The following is a 22,638-nucleotide window of genomic DNA, read 5'->3' as shown; positions in this document are numbered from 1 at the left end:
CGAACTTGTATAATGCGGATAATGATGTTGTTTTGGTAATTTGTTGATTCTAATTTTTATGATGTATATTAATACAGGTGAATATTAATATTTTCAATGTTTTATTGTTTTCTTTATTAAAGGACAGAATTGATACCTCCGTGAATGAAGCAAGAAATGTCTGTGATTCAACGGTATGATGAATAAATTAATAATGTATTTTAATTCCTGAACAAATATTGATGTTATTTAATATGTTTCAACATGTTGAACAGAACAAAAAAATTGTTGATGAAAGTGTGGGTGAAGCAAAATTTTCAGATTCACAAAACACATTTCCAGATGAGGAGGTTAAAAGTATCAATCTTGATTTCATACAACAAAATTTGAGAGTTCGAGATGATTCAAAGGTATGCTTAATTCCTGCATAATTTGTGTTTACTTTCTTTGTTATTGTATCAACTTTAAAAGATTTGTGTATATTATAAACAGAACATTGAAGCGGCTGCAGAAATAATTGAAAATACATCAATGGCTGATTGTGAAAAACCAAATTTAGATGAACAAATTAATTCAGAAGTCCACAACCATGAAGCAGTTTTTGGAGAAGGAAAATCTCAACCAGATTTACGTGATTCTCAAGTAACAATTCCTGATGAGTTGCTACCCAATCTTAACGAATATGTGAATCTGAAAAGAAGCATTATTGTTCATTCATCTGCAAATAAAGAACAAACTCCTCTGAATGTTTCAAGAATTAAAAAACCATCTAAATTCAAGGAATCACCATTCACTACGAAATTTGGTTCAGCAGAAGGTTTGTGCTTTTAACTTTTGTTTGTTGTATATATCAAAATTCTTTATTTTATTTATTAATTATTTTTTCTATTTTATTGTAATTATAAAGGAAGCACAGAAGTGCAGACAAAAAAATTTAAATTGAAGCATCCATTTGAATCTCATCCAATTTTTGATATTGAAGACACTAAGGTCACCAATAAGTTCATGACGTGGCTTTCAGTGGAACTTCTCAAATATCATGCAAAGAAGTAAGTACTTTACAACTTAATTATATTATTCATTTACATTTTCTGTTTATTATTAAGTATTATATTTAATCAATTAGCAGAAGCAACAAAGAGGAATATTATCTGAAAAACAAGTCCAAGATATCAGCTTTGAATTTGGCATTCTATCAGTTGAAGGCAAGAATTAGTTCTATGTTATGGGTATTCCTGAACAGTCATGGTGAGATGAGGTGAGTTACATATTTATATTATAATTACTTATAGTGATTATCTACAATAGGTATTTTCTTATATACATATGCAGTATATCATATGTTCAGATACATATGTACATGAGTACATACATATAGTGGCTTACACATTGAAAATTTAATTTTGGGTAGTTGCTTTTACAAATCTTCTTTTATTTGATGTTTGCCTGTACTATTTGAGAAAGAAATTCAAGTATGAACCAAATAGCTCATATATGTATAGCACAGTTGACTGCAATTTCATGAATATTGTAAGAGTTGTGTTAGCTGTGTATTCAATTGATGATCCAACGCTTATTGCTGGTGGAAAGAACTACCATTTGAATGAGTACATAAGTGGATTTGCATGCATGCTGCTGTTCCATGGCATACAGTTGATCATATATTTATTCCTATCAACATAGAGTCCAAACATCACTGGGTTCTAGCTGTACTTTCTTTCAACAGTAGATGCATATACGTATATGATTCATTGTCATCTACTGGTCATGATTCTGCTGTGCTTGCTGAAGTTGAGAAGTTAGCTGAGGTTATACCTTACTGTATTTTGGCATGTAAATTCTATGAGAAGAAGGGTTTTGATATTGACAACCATCCAAATTACAAATTAAATGATAAACATGGTCTTTTTGATGTTTACATTATGAAAGATTTGCCTCAACAACCATGTGACAGCTTGTAAGTTTTGAATATACATATTATTTGTTTATATATATATATTCTCATGTTATACTAATACTTATTAATTTCCCTATATGCAGGGATTGTGGGTTATATATGATTACATATGCTAAGTGCCTTACATTTAGTGGAAGTGTTCCAAAAGTTGACTTTGATCCAGATCTTCTCCGCACGAGATACACTTCAATGTTGTGGCATTATAGTACAAAAAAATAAGAAGAGAAGGCACAAAGTGATGATGAAGCACCAAGTAGGCCTCGTAGGGAAATCCAGATAACAGAAGTTACTGAAGTACATGATATTTGACTTTTATTTTGAGATGAATGTTTTTGATAACAATAAACATTTTGTTGACGATTTTTTTGTTGAATATATTTTAGGTTTCATATGTTAATTCAATCAGCAATGGTAATATTTTCCTATGTTTAATTATTGTGATATTTAGTTTTTATGTTTTTTATCTTACAATATTTAGTTTAGTTTACTATTATGCATATATACAAAAATAAATATATAACAAAGCATATGTATTTTAAGCATAATGAAAATGTATATATGTATTTAACGCATATGTATTTTTGTTTTTAATATTCACAGATATGAATTTATGTATTTATAAAGATATCCATTTGTATATACTTATTTCTACATAATGTATTTCATGTATTATCATAATATAAAAGATACTTTATGTATTTTATTAATAAAAAAACAAAAACTTTCCAACAAATTAAGAATAACAACATCAATAACATCATTTTTTTAAGCATAAATAAAGTTTATATATAAATACAATTAACGCATATGTATTTATGTATTTATTCTTCACACATATGTATATACGTATTTACATAGATATCCTTTTGTATATATGTATTTCTGCATAACGTATTTCATGTATTATCATGATATAAAAGTTTTTTTTATGTATTATATTAATAAAGTAAAACAAAAACGTTCAATCAAATCAAGCATAAAAACTTCAATAAGATCAAACATTTCCTTAAAAGTAAAAATCAAATATATTTTAATCATAATAAAAATGTATATATGTATTTAACGCATATGTATTTATGTATTTAATCTTCACACATATGTATATATGTATTTAAATAGATATCCATTTATATATATATATATATATATATATATATATATATATTTCTGCACAATGTATTTCATGTATTATCATAATATAAAAGTTACTTTATGTATTTTATTAATAAAGAAAACAAAAATTTTCAATCACATTAAGCATAACAACTTTTATAAAATCAAACATTTTTAAAAAAGTAAAAATCATATATATTTTATTCAAGGAAAAAAAACTTCAATTGTTTATAACTAAATACATCAACCACCTTATCATTTGTTGTATTTTCTACATGAACGTCTATTGTGCCCTTTACATCCGCATGAACAAGAACAATTTTTCCTTTTCTTTCCAAACATATCTTGTTCGGACTTTCCACGATCCTTCTTTGCAGGCCTTCCAGGGATCGCTTGTATTTTGGGGGCAGAACTACCTCAATCAAAATTTCATTTGGAATTATTCAGCCATCTTTGTGTGGTAGAGGATAAATTGGAACATCATATATTCTCAAAATTATTTTGGCTTGTATAGATCAGAGCAATATGGTTCCTTCTTAAAATTCTTGCTATCAAGAACTGCACAAGCATGAACACACGGTATCTCATCTAACTGAAATGCATTGCAAGAACATTTCTTTTCCTTAAGACAAACAATAAAATGTTTCTCCTTGTCATGGACTGTATAGATATATTCTGATGCAGGTATAACCTGAAATTATTAAACAAAAATAATTTGCAAAGTTATATCAGAAACAATTTGACATATGTATTTGACCATCTCAACATATGTATTTTTCTACCATTCATATGTATTTTTATTACAAAATATAATTTATTTAATTTCTTATGTGAATATGAAAATATATCCATAAAACAAATGAAAAAACTAATATATCTATATTTAGTATAAAGAGTTAAATTTCATCATACCTTCATATGTGCACTCTCCTCCTCATTCTGTTGTAGAATTTCTTGAAACTTACCAATAAGATCTGTAAAAGTATACAACGCCTGCTGTCTGTTCTCACAGTTCTATCTACCAAACATCAATCTAACTTCCTCTAGAAAATCATATAGTGGTAGTTCTCTAGCCGATACTAGTGCAGCATTAATTGATTCGACAATGTTTGATGTCAAAGTCCATCCCCTATGAACTGATGCATATGATCTATCTCACTTATCGTATCCCACCAAATTCAACTAATTCTTCACTCTAACATCAACTGTCTTCACCTTTTCCATTAAACTGTGAAATTCAGTCTTTGAATATGATTTAACCATTGTATAGAAGACATCGGATAATGCATCATGTGATTTTCTAAAGTTTTTTTTTTTCACATTTCTCCATAAATGCCACATACAAGCATAATGTGGTACATCATTATACACCTCACTTACAGCTTTTATGATACTTACATTACGATCAGAAACTACACACATTTCTCTTCTTTCACCATATGCTTCCTTCAGATTTTCAAAGAACCAAGTCTAAGAAACATCATTTTCAGAATCAAGAACTCCATAGGCCAAAGGAAATATATGTCCTGCATGTTCAAAAAATTCATATAAGCATACATGATTTTTGACAAATCAAATAATGCACAATTATAGTATTACTTCATACAGCTGCAAAGATTCTAAACTTCCAGAGGATAACTAAAACTTCTACATATGTATATTTTAAATACAATTTGCTTTCAACAATAATAACTGAATCTCATTACATAAACAATATATATGTATATTCTAAATACATACAGCTGGAAACATATTTGAAATCAAATATATTTATAATTAAATATCTTACGAGCTCCATCCATGATACATGGAGCTATGAAAATTCCATTATACAGCCCTCTTAGATGACTTGCATCAACAACTATGACAGGTCTGCAATGCGCGAATCCTTGAATGAAGGAAGTTAGTGCAATAAATATATACAAAAACTCATTGTCTTCATTCTTTTTCATTCTTATATGTGAACCGGGATATCTAGTGTTTAACACATGAATGTATGCAGGAAGCTTCCCGTATGATGCTGCTGGTTTCCCTCTTAACTCTTCAAGTTCTTGCTCCTTGGCTCGCCAACACATAATATATGTTAAATCCATACCCATGTCTTTCTTCATATCACTTCTAATTTCAGATGGACTGTATTTCCGTTTGTGGCATTTAAATTTTGGTTTGACTATACCATTAATCAACTTACTAGTAGCATGCAATTTAGGATAAATATTATTTTTGATCGGATAGGTATATTCTGGTAAAAATTCTCTGACATTAAACATTTCAGATTCACCGATATCAAATGCACAAAATAAAAAAGCACAATTACCAGAGTTGCACAACAACGTATAACTGCAAAAAAAAAATGCAGTTAACCATCTGAAAAAATTAAATAACTAAATGCATAATACACTTATTAGATTTTACTCGATCTTACAGATAGTGTTCAAAACTTTTTACGAATTGAATAGTCCTTCATAACTGATTTTAATACTCTTTTTGAGATATAAACTTGATCAACCTCAATATGTTTGTGATGTGGGTCGGAGATAAAAAATCTACTTGTATCCATTTCAAATACATCCAAACATTCTTCTGATGGAGTAACTATTAACGCTCTTTGAGTACTTGTATTTTCCACGTTACTCGCACTGACAGACATCTTTAGACTTTTCGAATTACACAATGATGATCTTACAATTCTGCTGAAATTATTTCTATCAGAAACACTCACATATAAAGGTATATTACTCAAATTCTTCAACTCTTTTTTCTGCATAATATATACCTTCAAACTCATGTCATTACGTATACATATTTTCTCCGCACTATTTATTAATTGATATTCGATTTCAATGCATTTTCATGTCAAATCAACATCAACATGAGAAGCAAGTACCGTGTACAATTGGTCATATGTGGAGTTTACGTTCAACAATATAGCATCACTCATGTACTCTTCATATTCTTGCTCATAATTCCATCTTCCTGAATGTTTAACAAGAACAGCAATGCTTCCCATCTTCAATCTGTAGAAAACCACGAAATAGTAAAAAATAAATTAAATATCTAATTCGTAGTATACACAACAACAAATTTGCTAATACAAAACTCCAAAGCGAATTCAAACAAAAATAATTTAATCGAAACCAGCTTATCAAAAATTAAAATTCAGATTAACGTTTTACAATTGCTTCTCAACTTTCAAACTTGATAACAACAACGCCATATTTGAAATTGTAAAAAAAACGCTTCAACAATTTATTCCAAAAATTTTCAAAATTTACCTACTATATCAAAATTTTGTATTCCGCGAAAATTACACATGTTTGGTACAATTTTTTCAGTAAATTTCTGAATATAATTATACTGAAACCACAAATAGTATAAAGTTTTAAGATCAATACCTGTAATTGCACGATTTTTCTTTTTTAATGTGCTTCAGAATGCTAGTCGATGAGAAAAAAATTTACGTTTAACCAGTACTTCTTTAATTTGAATATGTATTTTGGGTTTTGATTTTAGTTTTTGTTTATGGAAAAAGTTATTTAAATTTGAATTATTTGTTGTAATTTAAAGGTGATGTAAAACAAGAGTTTTAAAAGGTAAGAGAATCTGTCAATTAATTATGTCATAAATTAGGAAACCGTTTTTTACCATTTCAAACTGAAACTGATTAGCATTATATTAGGAAAATAATATTCTGTTGTATATGTATTTAACTAGCAATAGTTTACTCAAATACAAAATAGATGTTGCTATTTTTTGTAATTTTAAAACTGTTGCTAGAAAAGTTATAATTAATGCTCTATAGTTGCTATTTATGAAATTTTCTCATAAAAGTATGGTATTCTTCAAATTTTATCTTTTTAAATAAAGAAAATTTTACCTAGCAATAAATGGCTACAAAGTTACATTTTTTTTTTCACGATATTCATTAACGATAAGTTTGTAAAAATCTTTTTTATTTTTTAGGAATTAGTAGTTTCTTAAGGAGTTAGCTTGTAGGAAATATGTTAATTGTTTTGCACGATATTATATGGCTTCCATGTCAATGTTAAATTCTGCATTACTAAAATTTAGTATATATATATATATATATATTGTTTGTGTGTGTGAAAATAGACATAAATAAGTGTTATAGCATGCCACTTGGATAATGTACAAGAAATTTAACTGAATATTTACCTTTTGTGGTTTGATGGATTTTTATGTGGTAAAATAAAAAAAAAAGGGTGACTTTATAAAGCTAAAAAAGATTTTTTTATTTCTTTAGTGATTTTCAAAAATATGTGATATACTTTTGACAATTAACTTTGACAAATAAAGTAGGTAAGTAAGAAAAATGAAAAACGAGGGAGTACGACATTGTAAAGAGATGGAACGCTCTATCAATGTTCTTAGTGCTAAAATGTTCAATTAAAGCACCACTTCAATTCTTTTCTGGCAGTTTATGTATCTTAATTTTCTTATATAGCAAAAGGTTCAAGCCACGGGATCTCTCTTGAACCACGATCAATCAAGTCCATTCAAGCGATCAAATCCTTTTCGTTCTGTTCATGTTGAAACTGATGCTCTCTCATGTTATACTATAATAAATAGATTCACTACAGGTGGATGCTAAGCTCGATACCTGCCCTACTGATTAGGAGAAATTTTTAACTATTTTATCTTTTCTTACACTTATTTTTCTTAAATCCATTTCAATTTAATTAATTTTTAAATAAATCAACTCATTTTAACTTGCTCAGATCCAACTCAATACCCACTTGTAAAACCAAAAAGCTACTGAAAAGAAAAAAGAAGATGCCAAAAGCAAAAACTCACATTTTATTACATTACACTAGAAATTAAATAAAAAACAAAATGCAGCAAATTACACACTTAAAAGAGTTATACATTAAACACAACACAAAAGTATACATAATACATTACACAGATTAAAACAAGACAAAAATAAAACACATAAATCAACAGTACTCCAGTTGATTTATCTCATTACAATTTTCAATCAGAGCCCCCATCGCTTCGCTGGCACCACCTGCTGCTCTCCAGTTGTTCCCCTCATTCTCCTCATATAATTAATCATCCACGATAACGACGATAACGCCGTTATCCCAAACGCTCCAGACGTCAAAAACCCTGTAACCGCCAGCGCTATAGTTAGCGCTGCCGGTACCAAAACGGGGCTGAAGAGGAGGAAAACCGGCGTGGCTACAGCAAGACCGATCAGAGTTCCAACGAGGGTTAGTCCAGCCAGGCAAAGGAGGGCCCCACCGAAGGGGAAGAGAGTGACGACAGCAAGTACTTGGGATTTTGATGGACCTTGTTGAGGAAGGAGGCTTTTGATGGCCTCCGATGGCTGCACTTGTTGTTGCATTTGCTGCTGCTGTTGTTGCTGCTGCTTCTGGCCACCGCGAGTTGGTTGATCAGCCATGGAGGGATGGTGGTGGAGGACGGCGGATTGTTTAATTTATAATTTCTTTTAATAAAAGAGTGAATGGTAATTAATAGAATGTGAATGAGAAAAGAAAGAAGAAAATGGAGTGAGAATATAAAGGGAGAGAAGAGTGACACTTGTTTACGTGAAATTTTGCATGAAAAAATGGCTTTTAGCAGGGAGATGAGTTTGAAAGTAAAGAGTTAGTTATAGCCTTTTGGCATTTTCCGTTGTTTTTCTTCTTTTGGTTTATTTTCTCGAGTGTTTTTTGACACTTACTCTTTTTTTTTTTTTTTTTGGGTTAAATAAATAACATTAATAATATAGCACTTTAAGTCCCGGCCCCGAATGCAATTTTTAGTCTGTTTTCATTTGTCTTGGTGATGATGGATCAATGCGGCGCATCTAAGGTAAGGTATCTTAGGGTGTATTTTTTTTTTTTTAAGATTAACAAGTCTGAATCTGAATGCATACCTAAATGATTAAAATATTATTTTTAGATTTGAATATTGAATGATTAAGACTTTGTTTTTTTAACATTTGAATATATGTAATTTATTTATTTATAATAAATATGCAATTCAAATTTAAAAAGTAATAAAATATTATATGAAAAAAATATTTAATTAAAGTATTAACTTAAACAACAAACATTATGTGAGTGATAATTAAAATATTTAAAAGTATAAATAAATAAATTATGTTAAATATAATTATTGAACTATCTAAATTATTAAAAAAAGATATATCGATTAAAAATTATTGTGATAAGATACAACAACAACAACAACGACGACAACAAAAACTCAGTATATTCCCGCAAAGTGGGGTCTGGGGATGATAGAGTGTACACAGTCCATACCACTACCCCTAAAGAGGTAGAGAGGTTGTTTCCGATAGACCCCCGGCTCAAGATACAAGGCAGTATACAAAATCATCAAAAGTATAGAACCTAATAAAATAACATAGGTACGTCATCCACAAAACATTGTACATTGCCAATTTATTGTGATGAGATGTAATTATAAAATGAATTACTACAACAGTGAGAGAGTTTTGAGGTGTAAGTTATAATTACTATAATAATTCAATATTTTTAATACAAAAATGAGAGGAAAATAAATAATTGTCAAACGAGAGAGGAAAATAAATAATTCAATACGTGAATTACTAGTATTATAATCCATTGCATTATAATTCATTTGATAATAAATTAAATTATTTTAATTCATTTTACACGTATATAGAGAGAAAAATAACAAAGTGAGAGAGTTTTGAGGAAAAATTCACTATAAAAAAGCCGGGTTTAGCAACGAATTTGTAGCAACAAGCACTTTTTCGTCGCTAATTAACGACGGAATTGCAACAAAATAGGTTTTTTGTCACTAAATAATTGAAAATAAAATTAGTAGCCTAATTAGCGATAGATTAGCGACAAAAAGTATAATCTGTTGCTATATTTTGGCGGTAAATATTGACGCCTTTATTTTGGTGACAAAATTAGCGACATAAAAAGGAAATTTTTTTTTTTTTGACATGGTGGAGACGGAAATAGCAACGAAATTTTTGTCACTAGAATTATTTTACCATTTTTAAAAAATATATTAATTTTTTTTAAATAATTAGCAACAGATTTTGCACCCATTGCTGAATCCGTCACCCTACCAAATAAATATTAGGGCAAAGCCTTTTATTTCACTTTGTTCCCAACACATTGTATCCTCCGCCTCTCTCCAAAAACAGCCTCTCCTTTCCCTTTTCTCTCCATTGTCTCTCAATTGAGAAAAGGAAATTGCTCAATATCAATTGAAAAGAGAATTAATCACTCAATTTTGAATCTAAATTAGAGGTACGATTCTAAATCTCGTAATGTGAGTTAATTTTTCCTATTTCATTTTCTTAATTTCTATGTTAGATTTCACTTGTAAATGATAGGTTTAGGGTTGTTTGAGCTCTTTCACTTAGGATTGTTCGATTATTGTGTTAAAAAGTTTGGTAAATGGTTATTTACTTGAAATGAGAATCAAATTTTCTCAGAATTTTTGTTTGTGGTTTTTTTAACTAGAAATGGTAGGTGTTGTTGGGGGAGCTGTACTACTTGTGGTGTTATTGGCAGTTGTCCTTCTCTCCTTTTGTAGAAGATCACAACATACATACACGTCACAATGTGGATCGATACATGTTTTTCAAAGTTGTGCAAGATAATACACAACACAATATTTCTAATGAGGTCCTGAAAAATGCTAGTAAGTTGTAGTTTGACTTCATTTTCAATGTCAACTCTAAATAGGCAAACTTTTCTTCTAAGACAATTACTTTAGTTTTGAGCGGATTTGATTAGAGTTTCTTTAACTTATTTTACCTCAGGAATCATTTCTTAAGAATCAGCACTTGGATCACAATGTGCTCCATCATATCGGGTGTTCTCCATGAAAGAGTTGGAAGAAGCGATAGAAAAATTTGATAAATCAGCATTACTCGGTGAAGGCTCCATTAGAAAAGTACTGCTCTGAAACTATTTGTACTCCCAAATTAATTTAGGAAGAGGGCTTAGTATATTGTTTCCTTGCATATATCTATTCAAAATTCATGTTATATTTTGTCGGAGGATAAACTTTTTGTTGCTAATTTTTTTATCATCCATGTGGTGCCATAGTATTCCCAGAGGTCTTGATCTCCGTGAGTAATTGACACGATCAAATTAGTTTTTCAGGTAGTTTTCATTGAATAACTCAAATCAGACAATTAAATAGATGCACAACTCGCCAAGATAAGCAGTTGATTAAATATTTTTTTTTTTGCCTTTACTATGTATTGTTTATGTGCATAAATACTATATGCATCTCGACTTTGCATTTTGATACCACATAATGCCGATTACAATTTGGAGTAATGCATATTTTGATTTGTTATCTATTGAACTTTGACTATTAATATCACTAAAGAGAGGCACTTAAGTCGCTTACTTAAAGTGCATATGCAGTGAGTTGACATCTTTTCAAGCCTTCTGTTCCAGGCTTTATTCTTTTTTCGGCTCAAAGTTGGACTATTTGATTTAGCTAACAACTTGTATGACATATCTTTCCATATCAGATTTACAAGGGAAAATTAGAGAATGGAACCTATGTTGTTGTAAGGGAATTGGTTGTTTATAGATGATGCACTAGTTGGAACTTCAAACTTCAAATGAATTTGCTTTCAAAGTTTCGCCATCAACATTTAGTTAGACTTCTGGGTCCTACCCTCCCCATTCCCCACTTGTAGATTATATGCTGCGTAAATCAAGATTAATAGACCAGAAAACAAAACCTATTTTTTTCTGTTTTCATTTAGATGCTCATTCAGGTTGGTCTACTTGGCTGTGATTGTTGATGTGGCTGTCTGGAAGTAAGCTGGCACATGAAACCTAAGTAGAAATATCGGTGCACTTTTGAAGATGGAGTACTGTTGGTATCTGTTGTCCTGGTTCCTACAGAGTTTTGGGGCTGGGCTGGATAAATTCTCTGAACTAATGCATGAGTCAGTGAAGTAGAAATTATAAGGGATGCCTTGTCCTATGCTTAGAGTGAATCTTAAATATAGAGAAGCAGTAGCAGGAACATGGAGAAAAGCCTCAAAGGTATGATTCCAACTGATCAACAAGTATACCTGCTTCAGGTTTGAAACCACTTGATTGTAGATGATTTAATAAATACTCTTAGCTTTAGATTTGAGGAAATTTTTATCTTGTAAATTCAGGTTGTATATGTGCTGATATAATATCTTCGTCATGTTGTGGAGTCTACCCAAAACTTTGTCGATTCTATTTGATAATTTGCTAAAAACTAAGTTTCATGAGAAGGTTTGTGCACCAGCAATATAAGCTATTATATAAGGTGTGTGTGTGTATATATAAATATGATTTTGGTCTTTAACTGGGGGTCTATCGAAAATGGCCTCTCTATTTCTTCAGAGATAGTGGGATGGACTGAGTACATTTTACCTTCCCCAGACCCCACTATGTGGGAATACATTGGGTTTGTTGTTGTTGTTGTATTTATATTCTCACTAAGATTTCCTCTCTATACATGCTTAGAACCGATTTTTTGGAGAGTTGTTAGTGAAGAGATAGAACGAGCATTGACTAAATTTACCCCTGCCAGAATTGCTAAAAGTTAGGCAATGAACTATTTTATATTTTTATCTAAGTCATGGTTTTCTTATGAACATTATTTGGAAAAGATTTTGCATTTTTATTCTTCTAGATAAAACAAGTCTACCTTTTTAAATTTAAAAAAATCAGAATAGCCAAATTGACACAATGTAGTTGCACTAGATTGTGTTCCCGACCCGAACTTCACCAGATTTTATTTAGGTAACTACGTGTTCAAAACTAGTTCAAACACTTTTTACCACCTTGTATGATCAAGTTAAATGACTTCATTGATCCTGAAAGTAAGCTTGTCTGACACTATGCACTCAATTCAAAAATCACTGCGATCTCCTCTTGTGTTTATATTGCTTGTCTTTTACTGATTTGTTTGTCGTCAGTAAGTTGCTTTGTTGGTTCATCTTATCAACCTATTAAATATTCTAACCAGTGCTTTCTAGGTATTAATAGAAATAGTTATTTATCAAATATAGCCAATCATATTCCAAATTGTACACTAGTTTAATTTTTTAAATTTATATTTTCATTGGCATCTATTGTGTTGCTTTAGCAGAGAAGTGGTTGCGATTTTTCCAATCCTGAGAATCATACCAAGAGGTTGTTTTATTTTGGGAGAATTATTAGGGTTGTATTCAGTAATTTCTGTGGACTCTTCTCTAAGTGCAGCCAATGCAACCTTCTCTCTCTTTATGTTTCTTCCACCTCTTTATCTGATTCTAAAGTGCAGCTTTACTCTTTTTATCTGCCTCAATTTTGTTTATCTCCTGCTTAGCTCTCGTCCTCAACTCGCTATTTTTCAATGTTGTTATTTTCAGTTCTTTCTTCAGTACTTGAATTTCATTTGGTTTTGCATGCACTTTAGATTCTCATACTACTCCCTGAGGCTTTGATGGGTCGAATGTAATAACAGTTGGACATAATATTGCAGTAGGTGTTTGACATTAGGTGCATTTGTCTCATGATTTTTTATTGCTGAATTTGATCATCTTTTCTTTGAAATTCATGTAACTTCCCACTCTTTATTCATCCATTAACTCTTGTAAGTTATATCGTCCACTCTTGAAGGTAAAGTAATTGGTAGTGGTAAAGCACCTCCTCAAGCTTTAAGCTCACCCCGTCAAATTCTAATTTCAGGTTCTAGCCAAAAGTGCATTTAGTATATTTTTTCTGAATGCATACAGTTATATTAAGTCATTTGAAATACGATTCTCTCTTAGGGACAGTTTTGATTTACGTTTTAACTTGATATCAACTCAATTGTTTTCTATGGCATGGAAACTACGAAAGTAAATGTTTCCTCTCTTCAACAACAAAAGAAGTGTTTCTTTTAGAATTCCCCATATGTACCTTCTGCATTAATGTACTAGGCTAATTGTCTATTAGAAGCTGAATATATATGTTATTTGTTGGTAATCCTAAGGTTATAGGAGTAACAACAATGAATACTGTTCCATTACCAATAGTGAGCCTATACAATTTTCATCCCCTGCCTTTTGTTGTAATTTTTTGCCTTCTTGGTATCTTTGAAATACAAGAACTTCAAGTAAAAGCACTTTCGGAAATTGGTCACGTCTTGAAAGAAAAGTTGAACAGGAGACAAATAACAACTTGTTGGCAGTTGTGTATGATTTCCAAGGTTTTCATTGTTTATTATTTATTTATTTCTGCAATATGTTCGTGATTCCCTCGCGGTTTTGATTTTCTATTTATTTATAGTTTGTATACAACAAACATTATTTTGCATTTTTTTCTTCAAGGGGACGTCATGAATCATTGAATCTCTTGCTGCAGAGATCTTCTTTTTCATTTTATGCTTGTTACTACCAGGAAGTTACTGCAAATTGTATTAAGGGGTGTGGTTGTTATATATGTAAGAGTTTGTGAGCAGAGTTTCTCCCAAGCCGGTGAGTGGCCTATCGTTTAACAATCGGAGTGACGTATGGGCATGGAGTGTATAGTATTTTGGTATAGTATTTTCGGTGATAACCTTGTGCTCTATGTTTTTTAACTGAAGAAATTTCTGTTTTCCTTCCTGGTTTTAATTGCATTGTTCCACTTGTAGGTGCCGATGACTACAGACAATGTTGATGTGCTTGAGAGAATCGCTTCACAGCTCTTTACTACTTCACACGTGGGTAATTGCTTGTTATACCTTTTTAAAGGGTTCTAAGTCCACAGTCAAGGGTGTGGCCTAGTGGTCAATGAATTGGCCTGATCTAATATTGGTGGTGATGGCTATCTTGTTGATGATGTTGATTTCTGATGGCTATAATAGGAGCAACAGTTTAATGAAAAGGAAATTCAAGTGGTCTCTTATCCTAATAAGCTTTTTGCTGATATGAAAAATGAGCCACTGTCTGATGCTAGTGTACCAAATATGGATGTGGTTATTAATGTTCCGGTCTCAGGAGGCATCAGTCTAATGCCCTCTTCTCTTAGTCAAGTAGACACCTCTGTTTTTCAACAATTGCCTGAGGAGTTTCTCGCAAAGTTGAAATAGTAAGTCTTTTACGCTTGACAATATGTTGAATCCAGAAAACGATTTATGGTCAAAAGATGTGGTAAACTAGCTAAAATATATTTGAACACCAAGCTACTAAATATTTGTAGTTTAAGACTTCTTGACCATCTTAGTTCATTCATAGGCCAAGTCGCCAAAGTTACTAAAGTAGTTATAAATCATGTTAATAAAACGGGTTCTATAGAAAGTCCGTCCATAAAAAATGATGTCACAATAATTGACAGTCCAAAATATTTCTGATTTGAACTAAAAAGGAAGTGTTTCTGCTAATTTCTACTTCTATCATGTTCTTTGTTGCAATGAGTTGTTGTGCAATAGTAAGATTGTTATTATCCAACTTGGTTTCTGCATTCTAACCTTAACAGAATTGCGGTGCAGGTTGCTAGATACTCCTAATGAACAACTCTGGCCTGGGGTGAGCAAATTAGTTAACTGGCACGAATACCTCCAATGGAAACCACAATCACTCTCAACTGTTGTACCTGGTCTAGCTGAAGATGGACATAATTATGTGTTTAGATGTTGCTATATTTGGTATTGTGGATGTTTAGATTTTGCTATCTATATATATGGGTTCTTTTATATGAATGTTGGATATTTTAAGAAGACTTTGCTATCTATATATATGGGTTCTTTTGTATGAATGTTGGATATTTTAAGAATTTTATAATATGCTTTTAATATGATTCAACATGGTAGATGTAAAATACAAATAAAAAAGGTATTGGAAGAAAAATCATGACGATAGATTTAGCAACAAATTTAATCATTGCCAAAGAAAAACATTTGCAACGTATTGAGGAAAATATTTTTTTGTCACAAAAATTGGAAATTTTTAGCGACGGACTGGCAATAAAATATTTGGTCACGAAATAATCAAAACAACAAAAAACAACATGAAATTAGTAACGACATTTATAAATATAACAATGAATATATTCGTTGCTAAAAAATAGCAACGGATATAGGACGTCTCTATTTCGTTGCAAATCTAGCAACAGATTTTATTATTTCCATTGCTAAATGGTTAGCAACGAGCAATATAGCAACGACTAGTATTCCGTCGCTGATCCGTAACTAATTTACTATAAAGAATTATTAATTTATTATATTAGGTAGCATATATTTTATTTAAAGAAGTACATATATTTTATATGTGTACGTATATATTGAATGGTGCATTTATATGTGTCTATATCTTCTATAAACGTATATATTTAATATTTACATGTGTATATGTTTTATAAATTAGTATATAACTATATATATATAGTGTGTATATATTGTAATATATTTTATTTAAAGTAGTACGTATATATTGAATGGTACGTATATATGTGTATATATCTTCTATAGACGTATATATTTAACGTGTACATGTGTTTATGTTTTATAAATTAGTATATAACTATATATATATATATCGTATTATATATATATTGTAGTATATGTTTTATTTAAAGTAGTATGTATAGTCGTATATATTTAATATTACGTATATATGTGTAATTGTGTATATGTGTATATATATTTTAAATTCTAATGTAGTATATACTATATATAGAGTGTATATATATTGTTTAACGTATTTAAAATGTATATAGATGGGTATATATAGTTTATATTGGGAAAATATTTTTTTTTAATGTTTTTGACCGAATTTTTAATCGGATTTGACCGGGTTTAGGTGGGTTAGACCAGGTTGGACCAAGTAGGCCAGTTCAGGGTTGTTTTTAAAAATTCTACTGCTTAACCAGGCCCCGACCCGGCCCACTTAACTACAACCCGGCTAAATTTAATGGGCCGATTCCGGGTTGACCGAGCCCGGTCGACTTAACAGCCTTATCTTAGAGTATCTTATCTGCAAATGAAATAGTATATGTTAACGAGATTCGCAGTATAACTATCACTAGGTTGGAGATTTGCAGAAAACTCAAATGTCTAGTGGATTCAGATTGAGTACGATGAAAACTGAAAGTTGAAATATAAATGAGAGATTGACATGGAAATGAGACTTTGAAATAGACAGAAATGAGTGATATAGCACGCGACTTAGATAATATACGAGGCAAACGAGGAAGTAGGGACTGTAAAGAAATGTAACGCTCTTTATTACAAAGAGCCACGTAAAGAATGTAACGGTCTTTATTACAAAAAAGCTTCTTCACTACCACCACCCTCGTCCCGCAAAGAAATCTAATGCTCTTTATTACAAACAACTCCTTTCCAATTACCTCCCCTCCGTAAAGAAATGTAACGCTCTTTCCAATCCCCAAAGGGATTAATATACATATTATAATTAATTAAAAATTAAATATATTTAATTAAATATTATAAAGATCAAAATTTAGATTTAAATAATAACTAGGGAGCAAAAGTATTTTCTGATGTAGGAGTGATAGAATTACGAGACGCTTGATCCTACATAATCAAAACTCAATTTCCTATAGTATACCACAATTCGAATTAAGATTTACGCTCAATTATATTTTTAAAATTTTCCATGAATTAATCAAAATTTAATTTTTGAAGTCGATTTTTAAATCTGATGCCTCTTAAAAAGAATCGTCTTAGTTAATAGATTTCTTTTCTAACTTTCTTCTCTCCTTTTTTCACATCTTTTGATTATTGTTTGTTCACATGAGGTTCTAGGATCATCAAAATTTGATTGATATTTTGTAAAGATAATTCACAGTGGAGGAAAGGAGGAAACTCGGAGTACATCTGAATATGATGGGGTTACATCACGATCTAAAATATGTAAGTATTGATAGGTCTAAATTATTCTTATTATTCGCTATTATTCACAAAATGTAATCTTAATCGATGTCTAATTATTTATAATGTTAATAGGTACAGAATCCTTCTTCCGGGATTACCAATCAAATCATGAAAGATCTTGCAGAAGGGCCATTACATATGGTTCAGCCCTTAAATGGATATGTCGTAAATGATTACAAGTTTCAGACTGAAGAAGATGGATCAAATAAATCTATGATGAATAGTAGTGTATGCATCAAGGGCTCTAGCTATAGTGCAGATAATATCGATTACTATGGTCGATTGATAGAGATTTTGCAACTAGAGTATAATGCATTACCATTCAAGCGAACCGTGTTATTTAAGTGTTCTTGGTTTGATCCGACCCCAAAGCATGGTACAAGAGTGCATCCACAGTATAATCTTGTTGATGTTAACAAGAGAAGACTGTTTAACAAATATGAACCATTTATTATGATTGTGCAAGCATCTTAGGTGTATTGTAAAATGTATCCTACTGTAAAAAAGACAATGAGTGAATGGTAAGCCGTTTGCCCAATAAAGGCACGCTCTGTTGTAGATGTTCCAAAAAAGTAGAGCAACCTCATACATTGTGATCCAGCTACATGGAGGAGGGAAAGGTGGAGGAGAAAGAATAGGATGAGGATGAGGATGAGGATGAGGATGAGGATGAGGACGTGGACGAGAACGGGGACCGGGATGATGATGATGATGATGATGATGATGATGATGATGATGATGATGACGACGATGACGATGAAGATGACGATGACGATGATGATGGTGATAAGGAGGAGGAGGAGGAGGAGTAGGAGGAATGTGAACTTCATAAAAAGAAAAGAAGAAGAATTTAATTTTTCCTGTTGTTAGTAGTTACATGTACTAGCTTGTGCTGAGTTTTGATACTACTTTCTTTGTTGTGTCTCTTCAAAAAGCTTATGTTTTTTAATTAAAGTTTTGAACTTTAAGGTTCTTGAATCTTGATGATCTTTTCTTGTTCTTGTGTGACTGTAAAAGCTAAGTTCTTGAAGTGTTTTGAATTAAAGTTTTGAGCTTAGATTTCCTTTTGTGGATTGTGAGTGTTGTTAGAGTCCTTGAAATAGCTGAAAAGTTTTGAACTTTAAGATTCTTGATACTTCTTGGTGGGGGTTTTTTGGTGTCAGAAGGCACTGATGCTCTTCTTCTTAAAGTGGAATAGAAAGGGTAAAAGTGATAACTTTTTTCTTCTTTCTTTATGTCTTTCTAAACAATTTATTTCACATGATTCGTTTTTCATGGACTTTGTTTTGCACTTATAGAATAATTGTCATTTTAGAATATGAGTGATACGCCATCATTGGTTGCTGGTTCTCCTGATACTCCTGATTCCATAGATACCCCTATTGGGTCCCAGCTCATCAACAACTAAACGGTTGATCATATCAGTTGTCGGAAAAAAGTAAGAGAAGATATTTTTACAAAAGTTATTTACTTTTTTTAAAGAATAAATTTCATAAAATGTATAATTTATTCTTTATAATTATATTTCAGGTTTGTCCCTAATGGTCATTCTATCTCAAAGATCATCAAAGAAAATTTTAAGGAACGACAAGATGCTACTGGGATACACATAGAGGGGTGTTACTGAATCCACTCATAAATTCTATTGACATGAATTCATGGTAAATATTGCTTTATATTAAAAATTTATGATGTTATTGTTGTGTTTATATCTCTAGCTAGTTTTTTTTCTAGAAATCATATCAGTAGAATCCTACAAAGAACTCCATAATTGAACGCACCTGGAAGAAGGTGGCATCTAACTTATATACAAAAAGAACATATCATTGGCGAAGAGACATAAACAAATTAAATTTTCTGTCTGATGATGTTTGGCAAAGCTGGAAGACATATTGGGCTTCTGATGAGTTTAAGAACAAATCTTATATTGTAACTCAAAATCGATGTAGTGAAACTGGTGGTCCGGGCACTGATCCAAGCAAGCATACCGATGGTTCCAGGTCAACAGTGGAGCATACTATAAAATTGGTAAATTTCATACTTTAATAGATTAATTCTTTGACTTTATCTCCGATGCTAATGTTGAACTTTTTTCTAGGCAACCGAAATGGGCCATGAACCAAATTCATGGAAGATATTTAAGAAGTTGCACCAAAAAAGGGATGACAGTTTTGTTGATGTCAAGTTGAAGTGCATTAATGTAAGTTTGTTAATAAGCTTCTCATTCTTTAGATCTTGAAAGCATGAGATCAATATAGCTCTTGCAAGTAGAGTGACTTGTGTCGTATCTTGGCTAGAAATTAGGATCTTGTGGTCATAGAGTTCCTCTTGGTCCAAGTAAGAACTTGGGTTAACATCCTTTAATCTTAGGGTCCTTTTCATGCTATTAGGGTTCTTAGATTCTTGGATGTTGTATGTTAAGTTATTTATCCTTCTTTTATAATCTTGAGACATTGTTGTTTGTATATTGAAGTAGTGAAGCCGTGTGGGGTCAATTTCGATTCACTACACTTGTTGCAATCTTGTACTCTTAAAAATCTGGTTTTTGTTGAAATCTTGAAGTCTAGTGAAGCCGTGTGTGGCCTATTTCGATTCACTAGCACTGTTGTTGACATCTTGTTATTCTTGTTGTGGTTTGCTTCTTGTGTTTGAACTTGATCTTGTATCGATACCTCTATGGTCCTAGTCATAAAAGATGGATATTAGGAGAGAGACTTTGATAACTGTTGTTGATACTTCGAGTGAGTGAACTTTTTTAGATAAAATACTTCGTGTCAGATGTTTGTGATCTCGAATAGATAGTGATTGCTAGTAATAATATGTGATTGCTTGGTCAAAGTGGTTCATCGCAAAAGTGAAAAAGAAAGGCAGCAACTTCAGGCACAAAGTTCTTCCAATTTCTCAAGAGAAATGATTAAAGTATTACACACTGACTAAACAATGTATATACATGATATGGTTCACCATTTTATACTTCTTTTCTTGGTCCTCCTTTCTGATGCTTGGTGAGTGCTACTCCATTATTCAAAATGGTTTTACCTTGGTTCTCTTCATTGTAATTTTCTGCACAAAATATCACAACATTTTAAGTAACATAAAGTATAGTTACGATGATCGTTAAAGCTAGAATTACAGTATATTTCGAACAGTGCCGTCAATAATATTGAAATATTATGGTGGAAGAAGAAAGTATATGGACCAAAATGGCCTTGGCCTTCTGTAGCAATACTTCTACAATTTTATTTGTTTCTTCACATGTAGTAATTCACATTTTCCTCAATAGTAATTTTCAAAGAATCAGCTGGTTGATGCTCTTCTTTTTGCAACAAGAGTTGTTGTTGTTTATGATGTTGTTGTTGTTGTTAAATGGGTAATTATATAAGAGTAGTACTAGGACTAGGAGGATTTTGAAGTCCAGCATCAACAGTTTCTTTGAGCTTGAGGGTAATGAGGTACCAACTCAAAAGATTTTGTTGAATACTTCAACCATTTTACTTTTGACTTGTGTTCTACTTTTCTTTAAAAGAAGATTGGGGATGTTTGGTATGAAGGAAAACGTTTTCCTGTTTGGTTGGCTTACTGGTTTTGGAAAATATTTTTCAACTCAACTCATTTTCCTTAAAACTAAGGAAAATGATTTCCCTTCAAAAAGTAAGGCAAACGTTTTCCAAATCTCTCTTTCAACATCACTATTAAATTGAAATATTCATACAACTCTCAAAATCACTTATCCCTACTCTGACCCTTAATCTTCCATCCCAACCCCCAACCCCCACCCCCTACCATTCAAAACTTTTTTCTTATCCCACCCTTTTTATCATATTCGTTCTCAGTCTTTTTGTTAAATATATACAATACTTTTAGAAAACATATATTTATCCAATTTGCATAAAGAACACACAAATATAAGTAGGACTGAGCATATTTTGGTTTAAATAGAAAAAATTGAAAAACCGAATCGAAATTTAATTTTGGTTTGTTTTTTCGATTTTCCGAATTGGTTTTGGTTACAAATTTTAGAAATTTGGTTAAGAGGTTTGATTTTTGAAATTTCAAAAAAAAAAAAATCAGATAAACCGAAAAATCAAAATTATATAAATAATATATTATAATTTATATATATATATATATATATATATTTCATATTATATGTAAATTTACTAAAAATATAATATAATCTAATATAACATATAAATATATAAATTATAATCATTTAGTAAACCTAAATCCTAATATGTTATTTTGCTTTTGACAGTAATAGTAACGTGAAGGCTGCAACGACGCTCATCCATCCTCAGTTCATTTGAAATTTCAACATCGCCAACGACAGTTGCAGTCGTTTGCTCGGTTTGTTTGCTCAGTTAGTCACTGCCGTCGACAGCCGCTGCCGCGTGCGGCCATTGTCGTCACGCCAACGGTGATGACTCGGCGAAGTCGATATTTATGATTATTTCATTCGTGTTGAATTAATTATATTTGAGAATGAAAATAAGTTTGAAAAAAGATTATTTTTCTAGAAAAATCACCAATTTGAAATGGTCACTACTTTAATCTTCAAAATCGAAATAAAAATACGAAATAACCGAACCGAATCTGTAAAACCGAACTAAACCAAAATAATCTTGGTTTGGTTATGATTGTTATTTTCGTCAATCCAAAAACCAAAAAACCGTACCGATATTCAACAATCAAACCGAACAAACTAAATG

At 31.2% G+C, this 22,638-nt stretch overlaps 3 protein-coding genes and 1 long non-coding RNA gene across 4 annotated transcripts; 3 read left to right on the top strand and 1 right to left on the bottom strand.

Moving 5' to 3' along the window:
- The first annotated feature begins 233 nt into the window (after window positions 1-233).
- Window positions 234-2,338, top strand: LOC124896877. Its single transcript, XM_047408741.1, has 5 exons — window positions 234-389; window positions 472-796; window positions 887-1,028; window positions 1,109-1,237; window positions 2,020-2,338. The coding sequence occupies exons 1-5, from the start codon at window positions 234-236 to the stop codon at window positions 2,153-2,155; spliced, it is 888 nt and encodes a 295-aa protein (XP_047264697.1). The 3' UTR covers window positions 2,156-2,338.
- A 5,506-nt stretch (window positions 2,339-7,844) lies between these two features.
- Window positions 7,845-8,640, bottom strand: LOC107865981 (oleosin H2). Its single transcript, XM_016712163.2, has one exon. It carries the CDS (start codon window positions 8,472-8,474, stop codon window positions 8,049-8,051), a length of 426 nt encoding a protein of 141 aa, XP_016567649.1. The 5' UTR covers window positions 8,475-8,640; the 3' UTR covers window positions 7,845-8,048.
- Window positions 8,641-14,905: 6,265 nt separating this feature from the next.
- LOC124897152 lies at window positions 14,906-15,756 on the top strand. The gene is made up of 2 exons (XR_007053806.1): window positions 14,906-15,126; window positions 15,527-15,756. It is a non-coding gene; the product is annotated as an uncharacterized LOC124897152 (long non-coding RNA).
- A 1,803-nt stretch (window positions 15,757-17,559) lies between these two features.
- LOC124897151 lies at window positions 17,560-18,680 on the top strand. The gene is made up of 2 exons (XM_047409691.1): window positions 17,560-17,908; window positions 18,002-18,680. Exons 1-2 carry the CDS (start codon window positions 17,879-17,881, stop codon window positions 18,401-18,403), a joined length of 432 nt encoding a protein of 143 aa, XP_047265647.1. The 5' UTR covers window positions 17,560-17,878; the 3' UTR covers window positions 18,404-18,680.
- Window positions 18,681-22,638: the final 3,958 nt, after the last annotated feature.

The sequence above is a fragment of the Capsicum annuum genome, chromosome 3, assembly GCF_002878395.1.
Source record: "Capsicum annuum cultivar UCD-10X-F1 chromosome 3, UCD10Xv1.1, whole genome shotgun sequence".
NCBI lineage: Eukaryota > Viridiplantae > Streptophyta > Magnoliopsida > Solanales > Solanaceae > Capsicum > Capsicum annuum.
This window is presented reverse-complemented; position numbering and strand designations above follow the sequence as displayed.